General features: G+C 39.7%; 1 protein-coding gene across 3 annotated transcripts in view; it reads right to left on the bottom strand.

Annotated features, from left to right (window-relative positions):
• Window positions 1-458: 458 nt before the first annotated feature.
• MRPS5 (mitochondrial ribosomal protein S5) overlaps window positions 459-16,486 on the bottom strand; it is a 36,918-nt gene continuing 20,890 nt past the window's right edge. For 2 of the 3 annotated variants that reach the window (XM_020988223.2, XM_020988232.2), the window contains 6 exons: window positions 13,645-13,735; window positions 12,659-12,705; window positions 12,348-12,405; window positions 7,599-7,661; window positions 4,718-4,854; window positions 459-1,011 (listed from right to left, as the gene is read on the bottom strand). In XM_020988223.2, the coding sequence (XP_020843882.1) occupies window positions 787-1,011; window positions 4,718-4,854; window positions 7,599-7,661; window positions 12,348-12,405; window positions 12,659-12,705; window positions 13,645-13,735 (621 nt within the window). In that variant the 3' untranslated portion in view covers window positions 459-786. Of the gene's footprint in view, window positions 1,012-2,992; window positions 3,069-4,717; window positions 4,855-7,598; window positions 7,662-12,347; window positions 12,406-12,658; window positions 12,706-13,644; window positions 13,736-16,486 lie in introns of all 3 variants that reach the window. The other variant, XR_013484616.1, reaches the window with a different exon arrangement.

Below are 16,486 nucleotides of genomic sequence, written 5' to 3'. Positions count from 1 at the left end.
GTGCAACAGAAAGCTCTCTTGATGGTTTGTTTACTTGGCCAATCACCTACCTCCTGGATACATCTAGAAACATGTTCTTCCTACCAAAATGATATTTTTAATGTTAAAAACAGAGCTTATTTTCACAAGGTGAGATCTCCCTAAAATAGAGCAGGAAATGGAATTGAACGTCATTTGGTTCACCATCTCCTCCCTCCCATGCAGGCCTGATAGGTCGATGTCATCCATTTAGGACTCCAGTGATAAGCAAAGCCAGCCACTAAAAATCATTTCAAAGCTCTTCCTTTCATTAAGCTAAAGCCTGCCACCTAGTTAACATTTGTCACTTCTCCAGAAATGCTTCCCCCTCTCCAATCTTTGTGTTCCCATTTTACAGTCCCCTCTCAGTGTCAAAATTAACCATCTTCCGTATCTCCCTCATTTATGATGAAAGGACAAAGCTTGAGGGAGTTTTCAAGTGAATTTTGTAAAAATCAGAATCAGGTTTATTTGGATACTTCATTATACAGGGTTACACTGAACTCATGAGTCTCACGTGCTTTAAAAAGGGGACTTCTGATTGTAGCACTTATGAGAACACCCAGAATTTAAAACTCAGCTTGCCAGTAAATTAAATAATACACCGAGAATCCCATATACAGCAGTAATGAAGAATTGCATTCATTCAAACAATAGCTGTGCTGTCCTCACATAGGAGATTTACTTTTCCTGAAAAGCATAATATATTTGAGTCTTTTCTGTTGGCCCTCTGATGCCTCAATTCGGCTACAAGAGGGAGAGGAAAGCTCAGGATGCAGGTCTCTTTAAGTTTACCCAAACTGACTTTTTCAGTCCATGACTCATCTTGACTTCATCCCAGTCTAATTTGGTATCTGGCACCTCATCTTCAGGCTCAGGCTCTTTTCTAATTGCTCCTTGAGGAGAGGCGACCACTATGGGCAGAGGACCACATTCTTCCCTGAACTCGACAACAAGAAGGCTTTTCTTCTCTGCCAGCTGCTGATGAGTCTCCTATGCAAAACAAAAAGGGAGAGAAAGAAAAAGTCCAGAAGGCTGAAACAGTGAAGGACTTAAATAAGAACATGCCAATTTTGTTACTAGTGAAGTATTAAATTTCATGTACTCAAAAGAAACTGCAATAAAAGTTTATCATTTCATATACAATCCTGTTTTTTGTATATTGAAAGATTCATGTTAGTTGATAATTAAGCTCCTAAGAAAAAAGAACATAGTAGCAGCTAGGTAGTGCAGTGGATGGAGCACTGGCCCTGGAGTCAGGAGGACCTGAGTTCAAATCTGGCCTCAGACACATAACACTCACTAGCTGTGTGACTGTGGGCAAGTCACTTAATCCCAACTGCCTCACCAAAACAACAACAACAACAACAACAACAACAACAACAACATAAATATTCCTGTGAAGAAGCTCCCACAAACAAGATGAAACTCAGCAGTCAAGTATCACGACAATACTTTCAGGTACCATGAAACCTTCCTGACTTTGAGGCATCCTTCTGGCCTGGATGCACGCTAGATGGGTAAGGTGAGAGACGGTAAAGACGAGGAAATGAGGAGGGGAGTGAGTGTTTGTGCATCTGGGTGCTGACACGTGTCTGACGACAGTCCAAACTCTGCTGGTTTGGTATCTGAGCTTCACCTCTCCATTGCTGTGGCATGTTGGGGTAATTATGTTAAAAAATAAAAACAGAAACAAAAACAGAAAGGACAGCCACAGTTACTAAAAAGTCAACAACAAAAATAACGCTCTTACCATTAAAGTCTTTGTCTCTGTCAAATGGTTCAGTATCAAAAACGGATAAGTTTTGCTAATGACAATAACATGAAAGATGCACTGCCATCTGCTTTACCAGCACCCCCAAAGGACCACTGAGCCCTGAGGTGCAGCTGAAATCTCCTGTTATGTGCTGTCTCCCCCACTGGCATGTGAGCTCCATGAGAGCAGGACTGCCTTGCTTTTCTGTTTGTAACCACAGCATTTAGCACAGGGCTCTGGACATAGCAAGCAATTAATAAATGCTTTCTCATTCATTCATTCCTAGCTATCTCTCAATAAATATTTGCTAAACTGAATTAAATGAACTGTCATGATAGTTTCCCAATCAACAGATACAAAGAGTACAACTACTATAATGGGAGATGTAAGAAAGTTTTTGATGTTAATAATACCAACTAACATTTATGTCGCTCTTCAAGGTTTACAAAGAAGCCCTTTACAAACACTATCTCATTTGATTCTCATAAACCCATGAATGGAGGTGCTATTATTATCCCCATTTTACAGACAGGGAAACAGGCTGCAAGGTTAAACAACTTGCTCAGCTTGTAAGTGTCTGAAGCAGGATTCAGGTTTTCCTGACTAGCAGAATGCTGTAGTGGGAAGGTCTCTGGATTTCAAGTCAGAAGCCCTAGATTAGAAGTCCAAGTCTGCTGCCTACTAACTGCATTTCCAAGAGTTAAGTCACAGCCTCAGTGGATCTCAATTTCCTTATCTGAAAAATGGGAACAATAATGCACTATCTACCTCACCATGTCTTTGTGAAGATCAAATGGTGCAGTGGGCACTGGGTTGCACAAACCCAAAATCACCAAATATAGACATGTTGGACTTAAGAGACAGAAAGATGTAAAATCAAATCCTAGCTAAGAGAATAACTGTGTGAAAACATAGCTGGGAAGATCACTAACATGCTGAGTCTCAGTTGTTTCATCGGCAAAATGAGAATAATTATAGAATTTACCTTACAGAGTTAGGGTCAGGTTCAAAGGAGAATGTATTCAAAATGCCTGAAAATGTGTCTGTGTTAGTTACTGTTGTCATTAAGTGTTCAGTGGTGACTTTTCTAGTTTTCGGTGAAATGTGGCCTCAAGAAGATAACTGGGAAATCTGATTTCTTTAAAAGATATGAATATATATAAGATATATAGATAATTGCACTCTAGAAATCACAGAAAAATAAAGCAGCACTAATACTTGTAACTTATGTGCAGGGCTACCAAGAGTGGCAAGTCCTCAGCTGGGTCTCTTAGGTCTGGAGTTCAAGCAGCATCTTAAAAAAAATACACAGTAGGGACAGTTAGGTGGTGCAATGGATAGAGCACTGGCCCTGGAGTCAGGAGGACCGGAGTTCAAATCCAACCTCAGACCCATAACACTTACTAACTAGACTCTGGGCAAGTCACTTAACCCTACTGCCTAGCCAAAATAAATAAACAGTAGAAGGTCAATCTGGCAACTTCAAGACTACTGGAAAGGCTGCGTTGTTTATATTTGCTGATGATTTGTTAAAATTCATAACAAAAAAGAATTTTTTTGAAGGACACACACCCACACATGGAAGATAATGAATTTTTAAGAGTAAAGACTCTCTTTACAAGGTCTGCTTGGAGAAATCCAAAGAGTCACTTACAGTTGCTAGGAGTCAATGGAACAGGCTTCCCCAGGAAACTATTAATATAAGCTAATAGGTAGGTAAGAGTCACAAGGACCAGTTTTACTATGTGCTGTAAAGCTGGCTTCTTTTTCTTTTACTTGCAAGTTATACTAAAGTAAGAGGAAAATGAAAGCCTGGCCAAAAGGATCCGAGGGATTTTTCTTTGTGGAGCAAATACCCACAGCTCACCCCAAAAGAAAAGAAACCTCCCCCAAAGGCAGACCCCACAGCAGGCCTGCACAATCTGTGGCCCACCAAAGGATTTTGGGCGGCCCTCGAAAAAGGAAGAGGAAAACATCCTCCATATTTCTGTCGGGCTGCCGGAAATCCTCTGGTTGGCCACAGGTTGTCCAGGCTGCTCTACAGTAAGTATTTTGTGACTACTATCTGTATGCATGTGACTATTTGACACTCAGGTACATAGTATTTGGCTGAAAACACAAGACTATTTTAAATAACTGTAAACACACAGGAATATTTTGACTTGTAATTTTTATTTCGGTTCAGCTCAATGAAGGGTTACCATTGGAAACTCTAGGGGTCTCCCAAAGAGGAAACTCTTTCTCTCCTTATGCAGAAGGTCAATTGTCCTTCTTGTAGAACAGAACAGAGTGAGGGGGCGGGGTGGTTATCAACTAAGTGACTGGGCCAGGGCCACACTGTGTGTGTCAGAGGATAGGACTTGGAGGCAAGTCTTCCTGACTCCAAAGTCAGCTCTCCACCCACTAGACCAAGCTGCCTCTCCACTTGTAACTAAAGTTATAAAGACCTCCTTATAAGGTAATAGCACTTTGTTCCAGACAGGAATCCAAAAACCCCCTCGAGAAGTTAAGAGCTCTGGCCAAGGCTGAAATCATAGTAATATCACTATCGCTGTGTTTGTTAGCAATCTGCTGGCCAGAACTGTGGTAACAAATAGAGAGACGATGACATACACAGCTTTCAGCTAAGTGCAAAAGGCTCATTTTAATGTTAAAATCAATACGTACTAATAGGTTTTGTTTTTACATTACCTAGAATTGCCCCTCTGTCTCCCAAAAAGTGATCTCTCATAACAAAACAACTGACTGCCGTTTCACTTAAAAGCTTTGGTCAGTTTAGATCAACCAAGGGAAATACCTACTGAAGCGTAACATTTAACTGAATATTCACTTCACGAATGCCAATAATAGCAGCTAAACATTACAACTTCACTGAATGATACTGAAAACAATGAACACAATGCAAATTTTTCAAATCATATTAATATCATTTGTAATATCTACCTGTCTTGATAATGCATGGAAGACTCCTCTGGTCATATTAATTAAATTGACAGATCCAGTAACCTTTGCATACATATCTTTAATTCCAATAAGTTTGCAAATTGTAATAATGGCTCGATGACAACGAAGACCATGACCTGGAAAACAAAAGAAAATAACAAAATTTTTACGCACAAAATGGTATGCCTCTACATAAAACTGAAAAGCTTTTACAAAAACAAAAGCAATGAAGTCAGAAGTAGAAGGGAAAAAATTAATGAGGGGAAAAAATCTTTGCAGCAAATTTCTCTAATAAAGGTCTGACACCCAAGATATACAGGGAATTGATAAAAATATCTGTGAACAAGAGCCATGCGCTAATAGGGTCAGAGGCTACAAACAGGCAATTATCAAAGGAAGGAAATCAAGTCATCAATATGTACATGAAAAATTATCCAAATCACTAATGAGAGAAATGCAAATCAGCTCTGAGCTTCCATATGATAAAAAGGGGGAAATGACAATATTGGAGGGGCTGTGGGAAAACAGGTAGTTTCAGAATTGAAAAAATACTTATTTTGAAGAACTGCTATGTAAAATAGTCATATTCTAAGGGGCAAGTTCATTTTTATGCCTGAGAGGGAATGAAGAATGTTGGTTTCATTTATTTTTTAATTCCATAATGTTTCTTCTTCGAGGAAATGTGAGGTCATTAGAAAATGTTCTGTGGGCTATTTTTTTAAACCTCATTTCAAATTGGATTAGATTTTCCAGGATGATTCTCATGAATGTAAAACAGAAAGCATGCTATAGGGAATAGGTCATATCTGTTTTGAAGTACTTGACATATATCTGCCTGAATTTGGTAGATTTCTACATTTTTTTTTTTTGCTTAGGCAGCTGGGGTTAAGTGACTTACCTAGGGTCACACAGTAAGTGTCAAGAGTTTGGTCTGAGGCCAGCTTTGAACTCAGATCCTTCTGACTTCAGGTCCGGTGCTCTATCCATTGCGCGACCTAGCTGCCCCAGGTTTCTACATTTTATCAGGTTTGCTAGACAACTATTTCCTCACTGTTTCAAAATTCACATGTGGCAAAGACAAACTCTAATGTAATTACTATTTCTACTTCCAGGTAATTTGGAGCCTAAAGAACCATAAAAAACTTTTTGTAATTATTTTTTTATATATATAATTAGTTGTGTCAATAACACCAAGAACAAATTGATTTTTCCCATCAAGTAGGGGGTATCATGATCCAAAATGGCCTTCCAGCTCCTACTGGAAAGAGTGAGAAATAATTCATGAAACTTGTACAGAGAAACAAAGAACTCCTCTCAAAGTCTCCATTCAAAGAGGGCTCACAGACTAGCCAAACTCTTCATTTCCCACTAGAGGTATTTGGGGACTTGGACTCTACTATTCTATCCTCCCCACCCCCACTTTTCCAATTTCTTTTGTTTGTGGCCTTACCTCACTAGACTAAAAGCTCCTTGGGGCAAGGACTGTCTTTCTGATTTGTATCCCTATCGCTCTGCAGTGTTTAACACATATCAGGCACTTAATGTTTACTGACTGATTACAGGACTAAGATCTATAAATGGTCGATGCTGTCTCCAAGGAGTTTGGTAGGATTTCCTACCACTGCTCCCAAGACTGCTGTACAGGGCAGTATTAGCAGCCAGTATGGTGTAGTCAGCTAAGCTGTGCCAGTTGTAGGGTTCTATGCATTCAAAAGCTCTAAAGGCAGAAAAGGCTTTGGGAAAAGACACCATAATACAATGGCAAAGGCGGTGGACTTGGAGTTAGGAGGATCTAGGTTAAAATCCTGGTCCTATTTACTAACTGTGTGCCTTTAGGCAAGTCACTTAATCCCTCACCAGTTTCCTCATCTGTAAAATAAGAGAGTTGAACTAAGTATCCTCTAAGATACCTTGAAACTCCAAAGTTATGATTGAAATAGGAAAGATAACAAAGCTTCAGAAATGGAATATTTTAGGCTACAGATGAAACTGTAACATTTAAACATATAAAGGACTAAATCTTAAAGTCCAGATATAAAAATATTTCTTTTAAATGACAAAATAAATGGTTTTTGTGGGCTGAGGTTTTTTTAAATTATAATTTAAAAGACGTAATTAAGGCAATAAAGCACATTCTACTTTAATTATTTTCCATCTCTTTAATGAAACTTCTCCAAGTTATATAATCCATAAAGCATTGCTTTACTAATGCACTGCTTACTAAAAGCCTTCAGGATTTATACATCAACATTAAGATGAAAAGACGCCCTTCCCTGACACCAGTCACACCAACCTGAAAGCTGCTGTAGCCACACCACCTGGTAATGAACTTTAGTTCTTACATAACAGACCAGAGTCTTGTCACTTGGATCCTCGGCAGTGACGCCCTCCACTCTGAAGGCCGTTGATAACTTGGGCTCATTCAAAGTTACAATGATTACTCCACAAAAAGCAGTGAGGTCAGGGATGGAACTCTCCTTCCTGCTGTCCCAAGCCCATCTACCCATTTAACTGGTGTCTCTACTTCCGTACATATTCTCAGACCTTAACTTAGAATTACACCTTTAATATTTTCACAACTAATGACTAATTGGCAGCGATGGCTCTACACAGTAATCTATAGCTTGAAATTATCCCTCATTACCTTCACAGTCTCATCCCTTCTTATTTTTGATTCGAAGTGTGTTGTTGGGTTTTTGTTGTTGTTGTCGTTGCTGGGTTTTGGGGAGTGGAAGGTTGAGAGTAGTGCTGAGAGGAGGAATTTGGGTTCTATCAAAATTTATCCCAAATTGGCCACAGGCAACATTGTACAACTCTGTGTAGTTATTTCATTTCCAAGGACCTCCATTTTACCCCCCCAAATCAGTCATTTCTTAAATACCTCTGGTTTGCTTCTTCATCCTGATATGTGTTTTCTTAAATGTTAAAGAAATATCATGGTAAACTAGAAGAACAAAAACAGATTGAGAGGAATTAGACACGAGTCTACTACATCTACACCAAAGACAAAAAGTAAATGGTAGTAGTAACTTAGCCTTATAAATAATGACTTACACAATTACCCCAACTGATTAAATATTTATGAGCTAACTACTGAATGTCAATCTCTTTTATTCAGTTAATTATCACAGAAAGACTGATAAATTTTGACAATTTACTTTTAAACAAAACAATATAAAAACACCTCACCAACATATACACAAACAGATTAGGATGTGAAGATACACACCTATCTACCAAAGAAGTGCATAAAATTGCATGTGTGGGTCTGTTTAGGAAATTGCTTAGAGAAATGGATGCCACATTTGCTTATAGCTGAAAGCGATGCAGGGGAGGGCATAAGATTGTCTTTTTTTTTTAATTTAGGCAACTGAGGTTAAGTGACTTGCCCAGGGTCACACAGTTAGTAAGTGTCAAGTGTTTGGTCTGAGGCCGGATTTGAACTCAGGTCCTCCTGACTTCAGGGTCGGTGCTCTATCCACTGAGCCACCTAGCTGCCCCTGGGAGGCATAAGATTAAAAAGGGTCCAGGAAAAAAGAGGAGGATGTGCTCTTTCCATCTATCTGTCATGCTGGAGCCAATGCCCACCAAGAAACCAAAAGCACGGAGGTTTCTGCTGGTTCTTCTTAGAGCTGCTGCTGGGAAGCAGAGTGATGCACTAAGGAAGAGTACTAAATTTGGAGCTGGAGGATCTGAGTTGGAATCCCGATTCTTTGTGCATGGGGATCTTATTCATAGGGCCTGATGACCTCTGAGATGCCTTTCAGCTCTCAAACTACAATCTCGACCTTTCTGGCCTTTTGTGGCTACTCACACACAGGAAACAGCCGTGAGAAGGAAGAAGGGAGAACCAGAAGTTTAAAATCTATCGGACTACCTCAGGGGTGGGGAGCCTGAGGCCTCAAGGCCACAAGTGGCCTTCTAGGTCCTCAGGTGCTGCCTTTTGACTCACTCCAAGTTTTACAGAACAAATCTCTTTATTAAGGAGATTTGTTCTAAAGGGATTTGTTCCCTGAAGTTTGGATTCAGTCAAAGAGCTGCACTTGAGGACCTAAAGGGTCACATGTGGCCTTGAGGCCATGGGTTCCCCACCCCAGTCTACCTAATTCCTTTCTGTAGTTAATTGAATTTTTTTTAATCGACATTCAGTGTTTATATAGGGTCAGAGTAGGAACTGGAGACTGAGTTGGATTTTTATGGCAATGTAATGGCTCAGAAAGTAATTTGTAATGTTTCTGAGAATTTGTTACTCTGAAAAATCTGAAGTTTCCAAAAAATAATTTGTGAAAGTTCACAAATTTATCCCCAACTGGAGGCAACTACCCACCACTTATTATTCAAAACAAACAAAATTCAGTATTTACAAACTCAAGAACATCACTAAAAGGTTTCCAAAAACATTACATTTTCATATATTTCCAATAAGTTGATTTGTTTTGTTCGACTTTGATGTTCGGTCATTTCAGTCACGTCTGACTTTTCATGACCCCACGTGGGGTTTTCTTGGCAATGATACTGGAGTGGTTTGCCATTTCCTTCTCCAACTCATTTTACAGATGAGGAAACTGAGGCAAACAGTGTTAAGTGACTTGCCCAGAGTCACACAGTAAGTGTCTGAGGCCACATTTGAACTCAGATCTTCCTGACTCCAGTCCAGCTGCTCTATCTACCATACCACCCAAATGCCCCTCAACTATACTTATTTGTTAAAAGGGTAAGTGAATGAGTCAGGGGATTGTGACAGAGATGCAAAAAAAGGTAAACTATATCAATAAAATATTTTTAAATATACAGAAGAAAAAAGATATGAAGGGGACAGAGAATTTTGTTACTATGCTGCTAAATGTAATGTTTTTTGAAAACAACATAAGTTCACAGCTTCACATACAATTTCCTTATACATTCTTTGTACGCTAAATCATTCATTTTATTGTTACATTCATAATAGAGAAAAGGTTTTAAAGCATATGGAAAATGAGTATTTAACATCTCCAGGAATTCAAATACAAGCAAATTATATCAAAAGGACAGCACCACACTGGGCAGCTAGGTGGCACAGTGGATAGAGTGCTGGGCCTGAAGTCAGGAAGACTCATATTCTAGAGTTCAAATCTGGCCTCAGACACTTACTAGCTATGTGACCCTAGGCAAGTCATTTAACCCTGTTTGCCTCAGTTTTCTCATCTGTAAAATGAGCTGGAGAAGGAATGGCAAACCACTCCAGTATCTTTGTAAAAAACAAACAAACCCAAACGGGGTCACAAAGAGCTGGACAAAGGATAGCATTCACATTAAATAGATTGACCGCTGACCTAGATTTATGAATCAATAGACTAACAAGCCTTTGTTAAATCCCTACTATATTAAATACCTTTCCTGAGCACAGCAGATACAAAGACAAAAAAAGATAAAGGGTCCCTGCCCTCAAGCCAGTTACATTCTACCAGGGGAAACGTGTACATATATAAGTACATACAAAAATAACCACTGCAAATACAAGGTATCTTAGAGGGGAGTAGGGGAGAATAAGGAATGGCTTCAAAGGCACTAAGCAGCTGGGAGGCTCAGGAAAGGCCTCATGCAAAAGGTGGCACTTGAACTGAGCTTTAAAATTAACTGGGGGTTCTAAAGAGGGGGAGGATTGGGAAGGGGACCAAGCAGTTACTGAGCACCCATTACGTGCCAGTGTTGAGCACTTTCTATGCACTCCAGAAGTGAAGGGCAGTCACTACAAAGACATGGAAGTGGGAGACAGAACGCTGTCTGTGGACATCAGCAAGAAAGTAAGCTTGGCTAGACCACAGAGAGCCTGAAGGGAAGTTATATATGATCAGGCTGAAAAGACAGGCCGAAGCCAGAAGGGTTCTCATACTGTTAAGAGCGAGGCACTGAAGTTTACTGAATGGAGTAACATGCAGTCAAACATGTTTTCAGAAAATCACCGTGGCGATTTTGGTGTGGAGGATGCAGCAGAGAGACTTAAGATAGCGTCAATTAGGAGGCTTCTATGAAGTCACAGACAAGAAGTGATGAGTGCTTGAATTAGAGGCTGGTAGTGTAAGTGAAGGGAAGGGGACATCTACCTGAGATGTTGTAGGAGCGGAATCGACTTAGCAAATGATTAGCTACAGGAGGGTCAGAAGCGGAGGATGCCTCTGAGGGTGTGAGCCTGCATGACCAGAAGGATGCTTTTGCCCTCCAGTAAAAGAGGGAAGTCTGGAAAAGGGGTATGAGAGAAATGATTATTAATAACTAATGATCTGGGGAGAGTCAGAGTTCCCCCCTTTCCCTATTCTCATTTCAAGACCTCAGTCTCTGAAGGCTGAGCTAACCTTCTCCTCTATCTAACCCAACCCAACCTTATCTCTAGTCTAAGGTGAATTCCATTCAATCAAGCTTGAGTGGAGACAGACCCTTTTGTCTAAATTGCCCAAGGCTGAGGGTGGTCTGGGTATAGAGACAGTCTCCCACAGTCCAAGGGTGACAGGAAGTTACTTTCAGCTCCTCACTGGAGTAATTCCACTACTCTTTGTAAAGTCCACCTCTCATTAATTTTTAACCAATCAGAGTTGATTGCCATTCTTTTGAACACTCTTCTTCCAAAGGGCATTTAAGCCTTGAGCCCACCACCATGATTGTCTCTTGTCTAAGAAAGACAGCCAAATGACCATCCTTTTATTAAAATGCTGGCATTATTAATGAAATGATTAAATTACCCAGAAATTATATCTCTCGATCCCTTTTAAAAGCTACAAGTAGGTTTGGGCAGAAAGACAGTTCTGTTTTGTAAATGTTAAATACTGAGATGACTATGGAACATGAAAAAAAGTAACAGGTAGCTGGAATTGTGGGACTGAAGATCCGGAGAGACCAGGTGGATATACAGATCTGGCACTCATGTGCATAAAGATGACAACTAAAATTGGGGAGGGAGGAGAGGAGAAGGGAGGCAAGAGGAGGAGAAAAGACAGAGAAGTAATGGACTCTAGAAGAACTAAAGGAGAGCCATATGGAAAGATCTCAGAGAAGAGAGAGTATCTATGAAGAGAGGGCAGCCAGCAGTGTCAAATGTTGGTCCAAAAAGGAAGAGGCCAGAGAACAACCAATTATGAGGTCACTGGTAACTTCAGAGAACCATTTCAGCTGAGTGACGAGGTGGGAAACTATAATGTAAGGGGTTAAGAAATGAAGAAGTGGCTTCTACTTCCTCTCTTCTCACTCATTTAAGCAGCTAAAGTATACAACTTTTTCTAGGGGTCTGACTACAAAAAGGAGAGACACAAGATGATGAAAAATCAGTCAGTCAATAAGCATTTATTAGGTATTTACTATGTGCTAGGCACTGGCACTAAGGATACAAGTCCCTGTTTTCAAAAAGCCTAAATTCTAATTTCTTACTCATCAATGAGGAAGATGAGCAGCTGGCCAAGATACAACAAATACTAAGTACATGGTAGGCATTCAATAGATATCATATAGTACTAAGCATTCCAATGATACTAACTAAAAGAGGATTCTACCTCAACAATAATGTGAAACAAGAAACCTTATCTAATAATTGCACATAGTCCTGCATAATCTTTATAATTAAAATTATAATGTATAGGGACTAAAGGTTAGTAATACATACTTGTGTGGTCTTCGTATCTTTCTATGTAATGCAAATAATGAATTGCTTTATTCTTTGCCTAAAAGAGAACAAGGAAAAAAATTAAATTTTGTTATAATTTCTTTCCTCAAAGTCATTTTTATAAATTAGTGACTTCATCTCTTTAAATGTGCTTATTACAAAATTTTTGAAAGAGCTATTTATGTGATAAATATAATGACCTCTCTAATAAGTCCTCTACTTTGCTTTTATAAAAGTTCATGGTCATTAGAGTGTCTAACCAATGTGGCTGTAATTCCATAAGTATTCAAAAAAAGAAGAAATCTACATACTTTTCTAAAAGCATTGACCCGATCAGGGGCTTTCCCAACAGCAAAACCTATACAAAAAAAGCAAAAACATTAATGAAGAGATACATTCTTAGCACACAGAAATAGCTTTTACTTCATGCCATGGTTCAAGCTATGTCATGATAATGAAACATATTATCACCTAAACACTTCACTGTTCTACTCTACAATATAGAAAATGTGGGATATCTAGGCCTCTGTGTGGAATATTTCTTGAATATCAAACTTGAACTAAAATATTTAGTTATTATAACATTAGGTTAGAGGCATAAAATTTTCTTCCATGAATCAACAGATATTCTCAAACTGAAAGATCAGATGTGGACATCTAATATATCAGAAAAGGATTATAAATGTTGAAAAAGATCCATATATTGAGAAAAACCATGATTTACCAGAACCTTCATAGGGAATTCAAGCTAGGTTAACCAAAAAATCAAATGAAACAGCTTTGAGTTGTTAATTTACATTTTACTCTGGTGTCCAAAAAGCAGCAATAGAAACAAAGATAAATCTTTTTGTCTGTGAGAAAGAAGTAATGGGGAGGATAAAGTATGACAAAGAGAATTTTAAAATTCAATCACACATACAGAAAGGTATTTTAAAATCAGTTTTTGATCAATGTGTACAACTGAAACCTTTAATTTTTAGAAACCTCTAAATACCATAATTCTATGCTATAATTATATAAAAGGTGAGAATAAAACTTTTTTTTTAAGGAAGAAATATGTGGTCTGGTAAAATAAGCTGGCTTTGTATTTCAAAATAAAAAGTATATTTTCAGGAAAATATGTAGCATGGTACACTTCCAATTCTCTTATAAGGGACAAGGACAAATAGTAGTGAAGGACTGAAACAGTCAAAAAAATAAAATGATAAACCATCATGCTTCCCAGAGCATCCATCAGTCACAAAAGGCCATTTCTCAGCTCTGATGTTCTGATGTGGCATCTTCAGACTACACTCACCTGCTGCTCCTTTTCCATTCCCAACTACCACGAGGGCCCTCACTGACTTCTTCCTTCCTTCTTTTGCTGTCATATTAAAAACACTTCTTACCTGAAAAACAAAAGGCTTCATGATCACAGTGCTTGGGGACATGCCATGGTCAGCTGTGCTTTGAGGAGAACACTGAGAGCTAAGGCTGGAGTAGAGTGGGCAGAGACATGAGGCAGGAAGGGCTGAAGACATTTTTTTTGATACTCTACTGTCTGATCATGCCTCCTCAATCTTGTACTTATGATGTCCACTTTCTTTTAGCCCAAGTACAAGACTTTACATCTACCCTTAGGGAATTTCATCTTACTAGATTCTGCCCAATGTTCTAGCCTGTCAAGAATTCTGACTCTGCCATCCAATACGATGGCTCTACTCACAGTTTTGTGTTATCAACATATCTGATCAGCAGGCTGTCTAGGGTATCCTCAGGAGTTGGACGATTTATATTCAAAGCCTACCTATGAAGCTACCTGTGTGGCCCTGGGCACACGGAAAAAACTACCTAAACTCATTTTTCTCTACTTCCTCTATACTCACTACCTTCTTTCTTGTCTCCTCAAAATCTGACTTTTCAGCTTCTCCACTCAACTGAAAATGCTCCCTCCAAAGTTACCCAGGATCTCTTCATGGCCAAACTGGATGGCCTTTTCCTTGGTCTTCATCTTTCCTGACTTCTTTGCAACATCTGACACTGCTATCTTCTCTTTAGCACCCTCTCCTCTTGTTTCAAGTAGAACGTAAATTCTCAGAAAGCAGGGGCTCTTTCACTTGCATACCTGTACCCCTAGCACCTAACACACAGTAGATACTCAACAGATAAGTGGTCACCCAGCCTCAGCTCAAGAGGAGAACCTACCACCTCACAGAAAGCCCATTCCACTTATGCACAGAGCAAGTTCTTCCTGACCTCAAGGAGAAATCAGTCTTTCTGCAGCTTCTATGCCAGCCTCTGCCCTAAGTCTAATCCCTCTTCCACAAAACAGCCCTTCAAGCACTCAAAGACAGCTACTAGGTTTCTAAAGAGGGTTTCCTTCTCTAGGCTAAATCTCCTTGGCTCCTTCAACCAATCTCTCCATGGAATGACTGTGAGGCCTTTTACTATCCTGGCTGCCTCCTCTGGTTCTTGTCAAGTCTTTCTTAAACTGTGGCTCCTCAAACTGAACACAGTCCTCAAATGGTCTGGGCAGCCAGTACGGGGGTCTGTCACAGCTTCTTTGTTCCCTTAAGTTCTGCCTCTCTTAATGCAGACAAGATCACATTAGCTTTTTCAGTCTGCAACCTCCCCCTGACTCACACTGCATCTGCAGTCCACTAAAATCCCCTGGCTTTTTCTGAAAAACTTCTATCTAACCACCTTTCCTCTCTTATCTTATACCTGACTAAAGGTTTCCCCTCCAGCACCGGCCAAACTGGCCTTCTCTGATCCTCATACAGGATACTCAATCTCCCATCTCTGTGCCTTTGCCAAGGTCATCCTCCATGCCTGGAACACACTCCCACCTCACCTGACTCACAGAATCCCTCTCTTCCTTTAACACCCAGCTCAAGGACCACCTTTTACACAAAGCTTTCCCTGATCCTCCCCAACTGTTAGTGCCCTTCCTCCCAAACTGCTCTGTACTATTTGTATTTAAGATCTTTCTATTTATTGTATGTATGTATTTATCTATGTACTTGTGATTATCTCCCCAGTAAGAATGTAAGGTCCTTAAAAGTGGGCACTTTCATTCTTTGTAAGACACTTGATAGATAGATAGATCTATGAATGTATGTACCTATATAGATGTATACATAAATACACATATAGATAATATATAAATGTAGAAATTTCTATAAGTACACATATACATAGAAATGTATATCGATGTATATATAGATCAATCTATCCACATCTATCCAGGTAGATATAGCTAGATCTATATAGACATATCGACAGAGAGAATCTTATTGGAATCAGTGTAATCCTCTGGCCTGTCAGGCACCTTCGACCTTCATACACATCCTGCTATCTAGTGCCTCTCAAAGCTAAACCCTCTTCTCTTTTCTATTTACACCTTAGAAGAAGACCACAGATCTAAAGCTGGAATTACCTTGGAGACCACCTAATCCAAAGCCACCATTTTACAAAAGAGGAAAATGAGGTCCAGGGAGGCCAAGTCACTTGCCAGGGCCACAAAAGTGGTGAGCACCAGACATGGGATGTACCCAGTCCTAGCCTTCTATTGGTTATCCCACCAGCTCCTGCAGGTTCAATGATCACCTCACCTCCACATACGTGACTTCCCCAGCCTCTCCTGAATTCCGATCAACCACAAACTGCTTACTGGGTTATCTACTCCGGGATGTCCCACGGGCACCACAAATTCACCTCTAGAACAGAACTCATTACCATTCCCTCAAAACCAATCCTTCCTCTGAATTTCCCGATTTAGGTTGAAGACACAATCATCTTCTAGTCATCCAGATTTGCAACCTTGGTGTCATCCTCAACTCTTCATCTTCCCCCACTCCTTCCCCATCAAACCTAAACAGGTGCCATGTCCTATTAAATTTACTTTCACTACATCTCTTCCATCTGTTCCTTTTCCTTTATTCACCTTCTGCCTAAAATGTATAATAGCCACCTAACTAATCCCCTTTCATCCAATCTCTGCCCTCTCCAAACCGTCCAGGGCTGGGCCTGGAGTCAGGAAGACAAGTTCACATGTGGCCTCAGACACATACTAGCTATGTGCCTCAGTTTTTTCAACTGTAAAACTGTGAGGATAACAACAGCACCTATTCTGCAAATGAGATAATATTTGTAGAGAA

This window comes from Phascolarctos cinereus, unplaced genomic scaffold, assembly GCF_003287225.1.
Source record: "Phascolarctos cinereus isolate Bilbo 61053 unplaced genomic scaffold, phaCin_HiC Scaffold_2;HRSCAF=192, whole genome shotgun sequence".
In the NCBI taxonomy this organism is placed as follows: domain Eukaryota; kingdom Metazoa; phylum Chordata; class Mammalia; order Diprotodontia; family Phascolarctidae; genus Phascolarctos; species Phascolarctos cinereus.
Note: the sequence above shows the minus strand (reverse complement) of the source record. Positions and strands in the feature narration are given on the sequence as shown.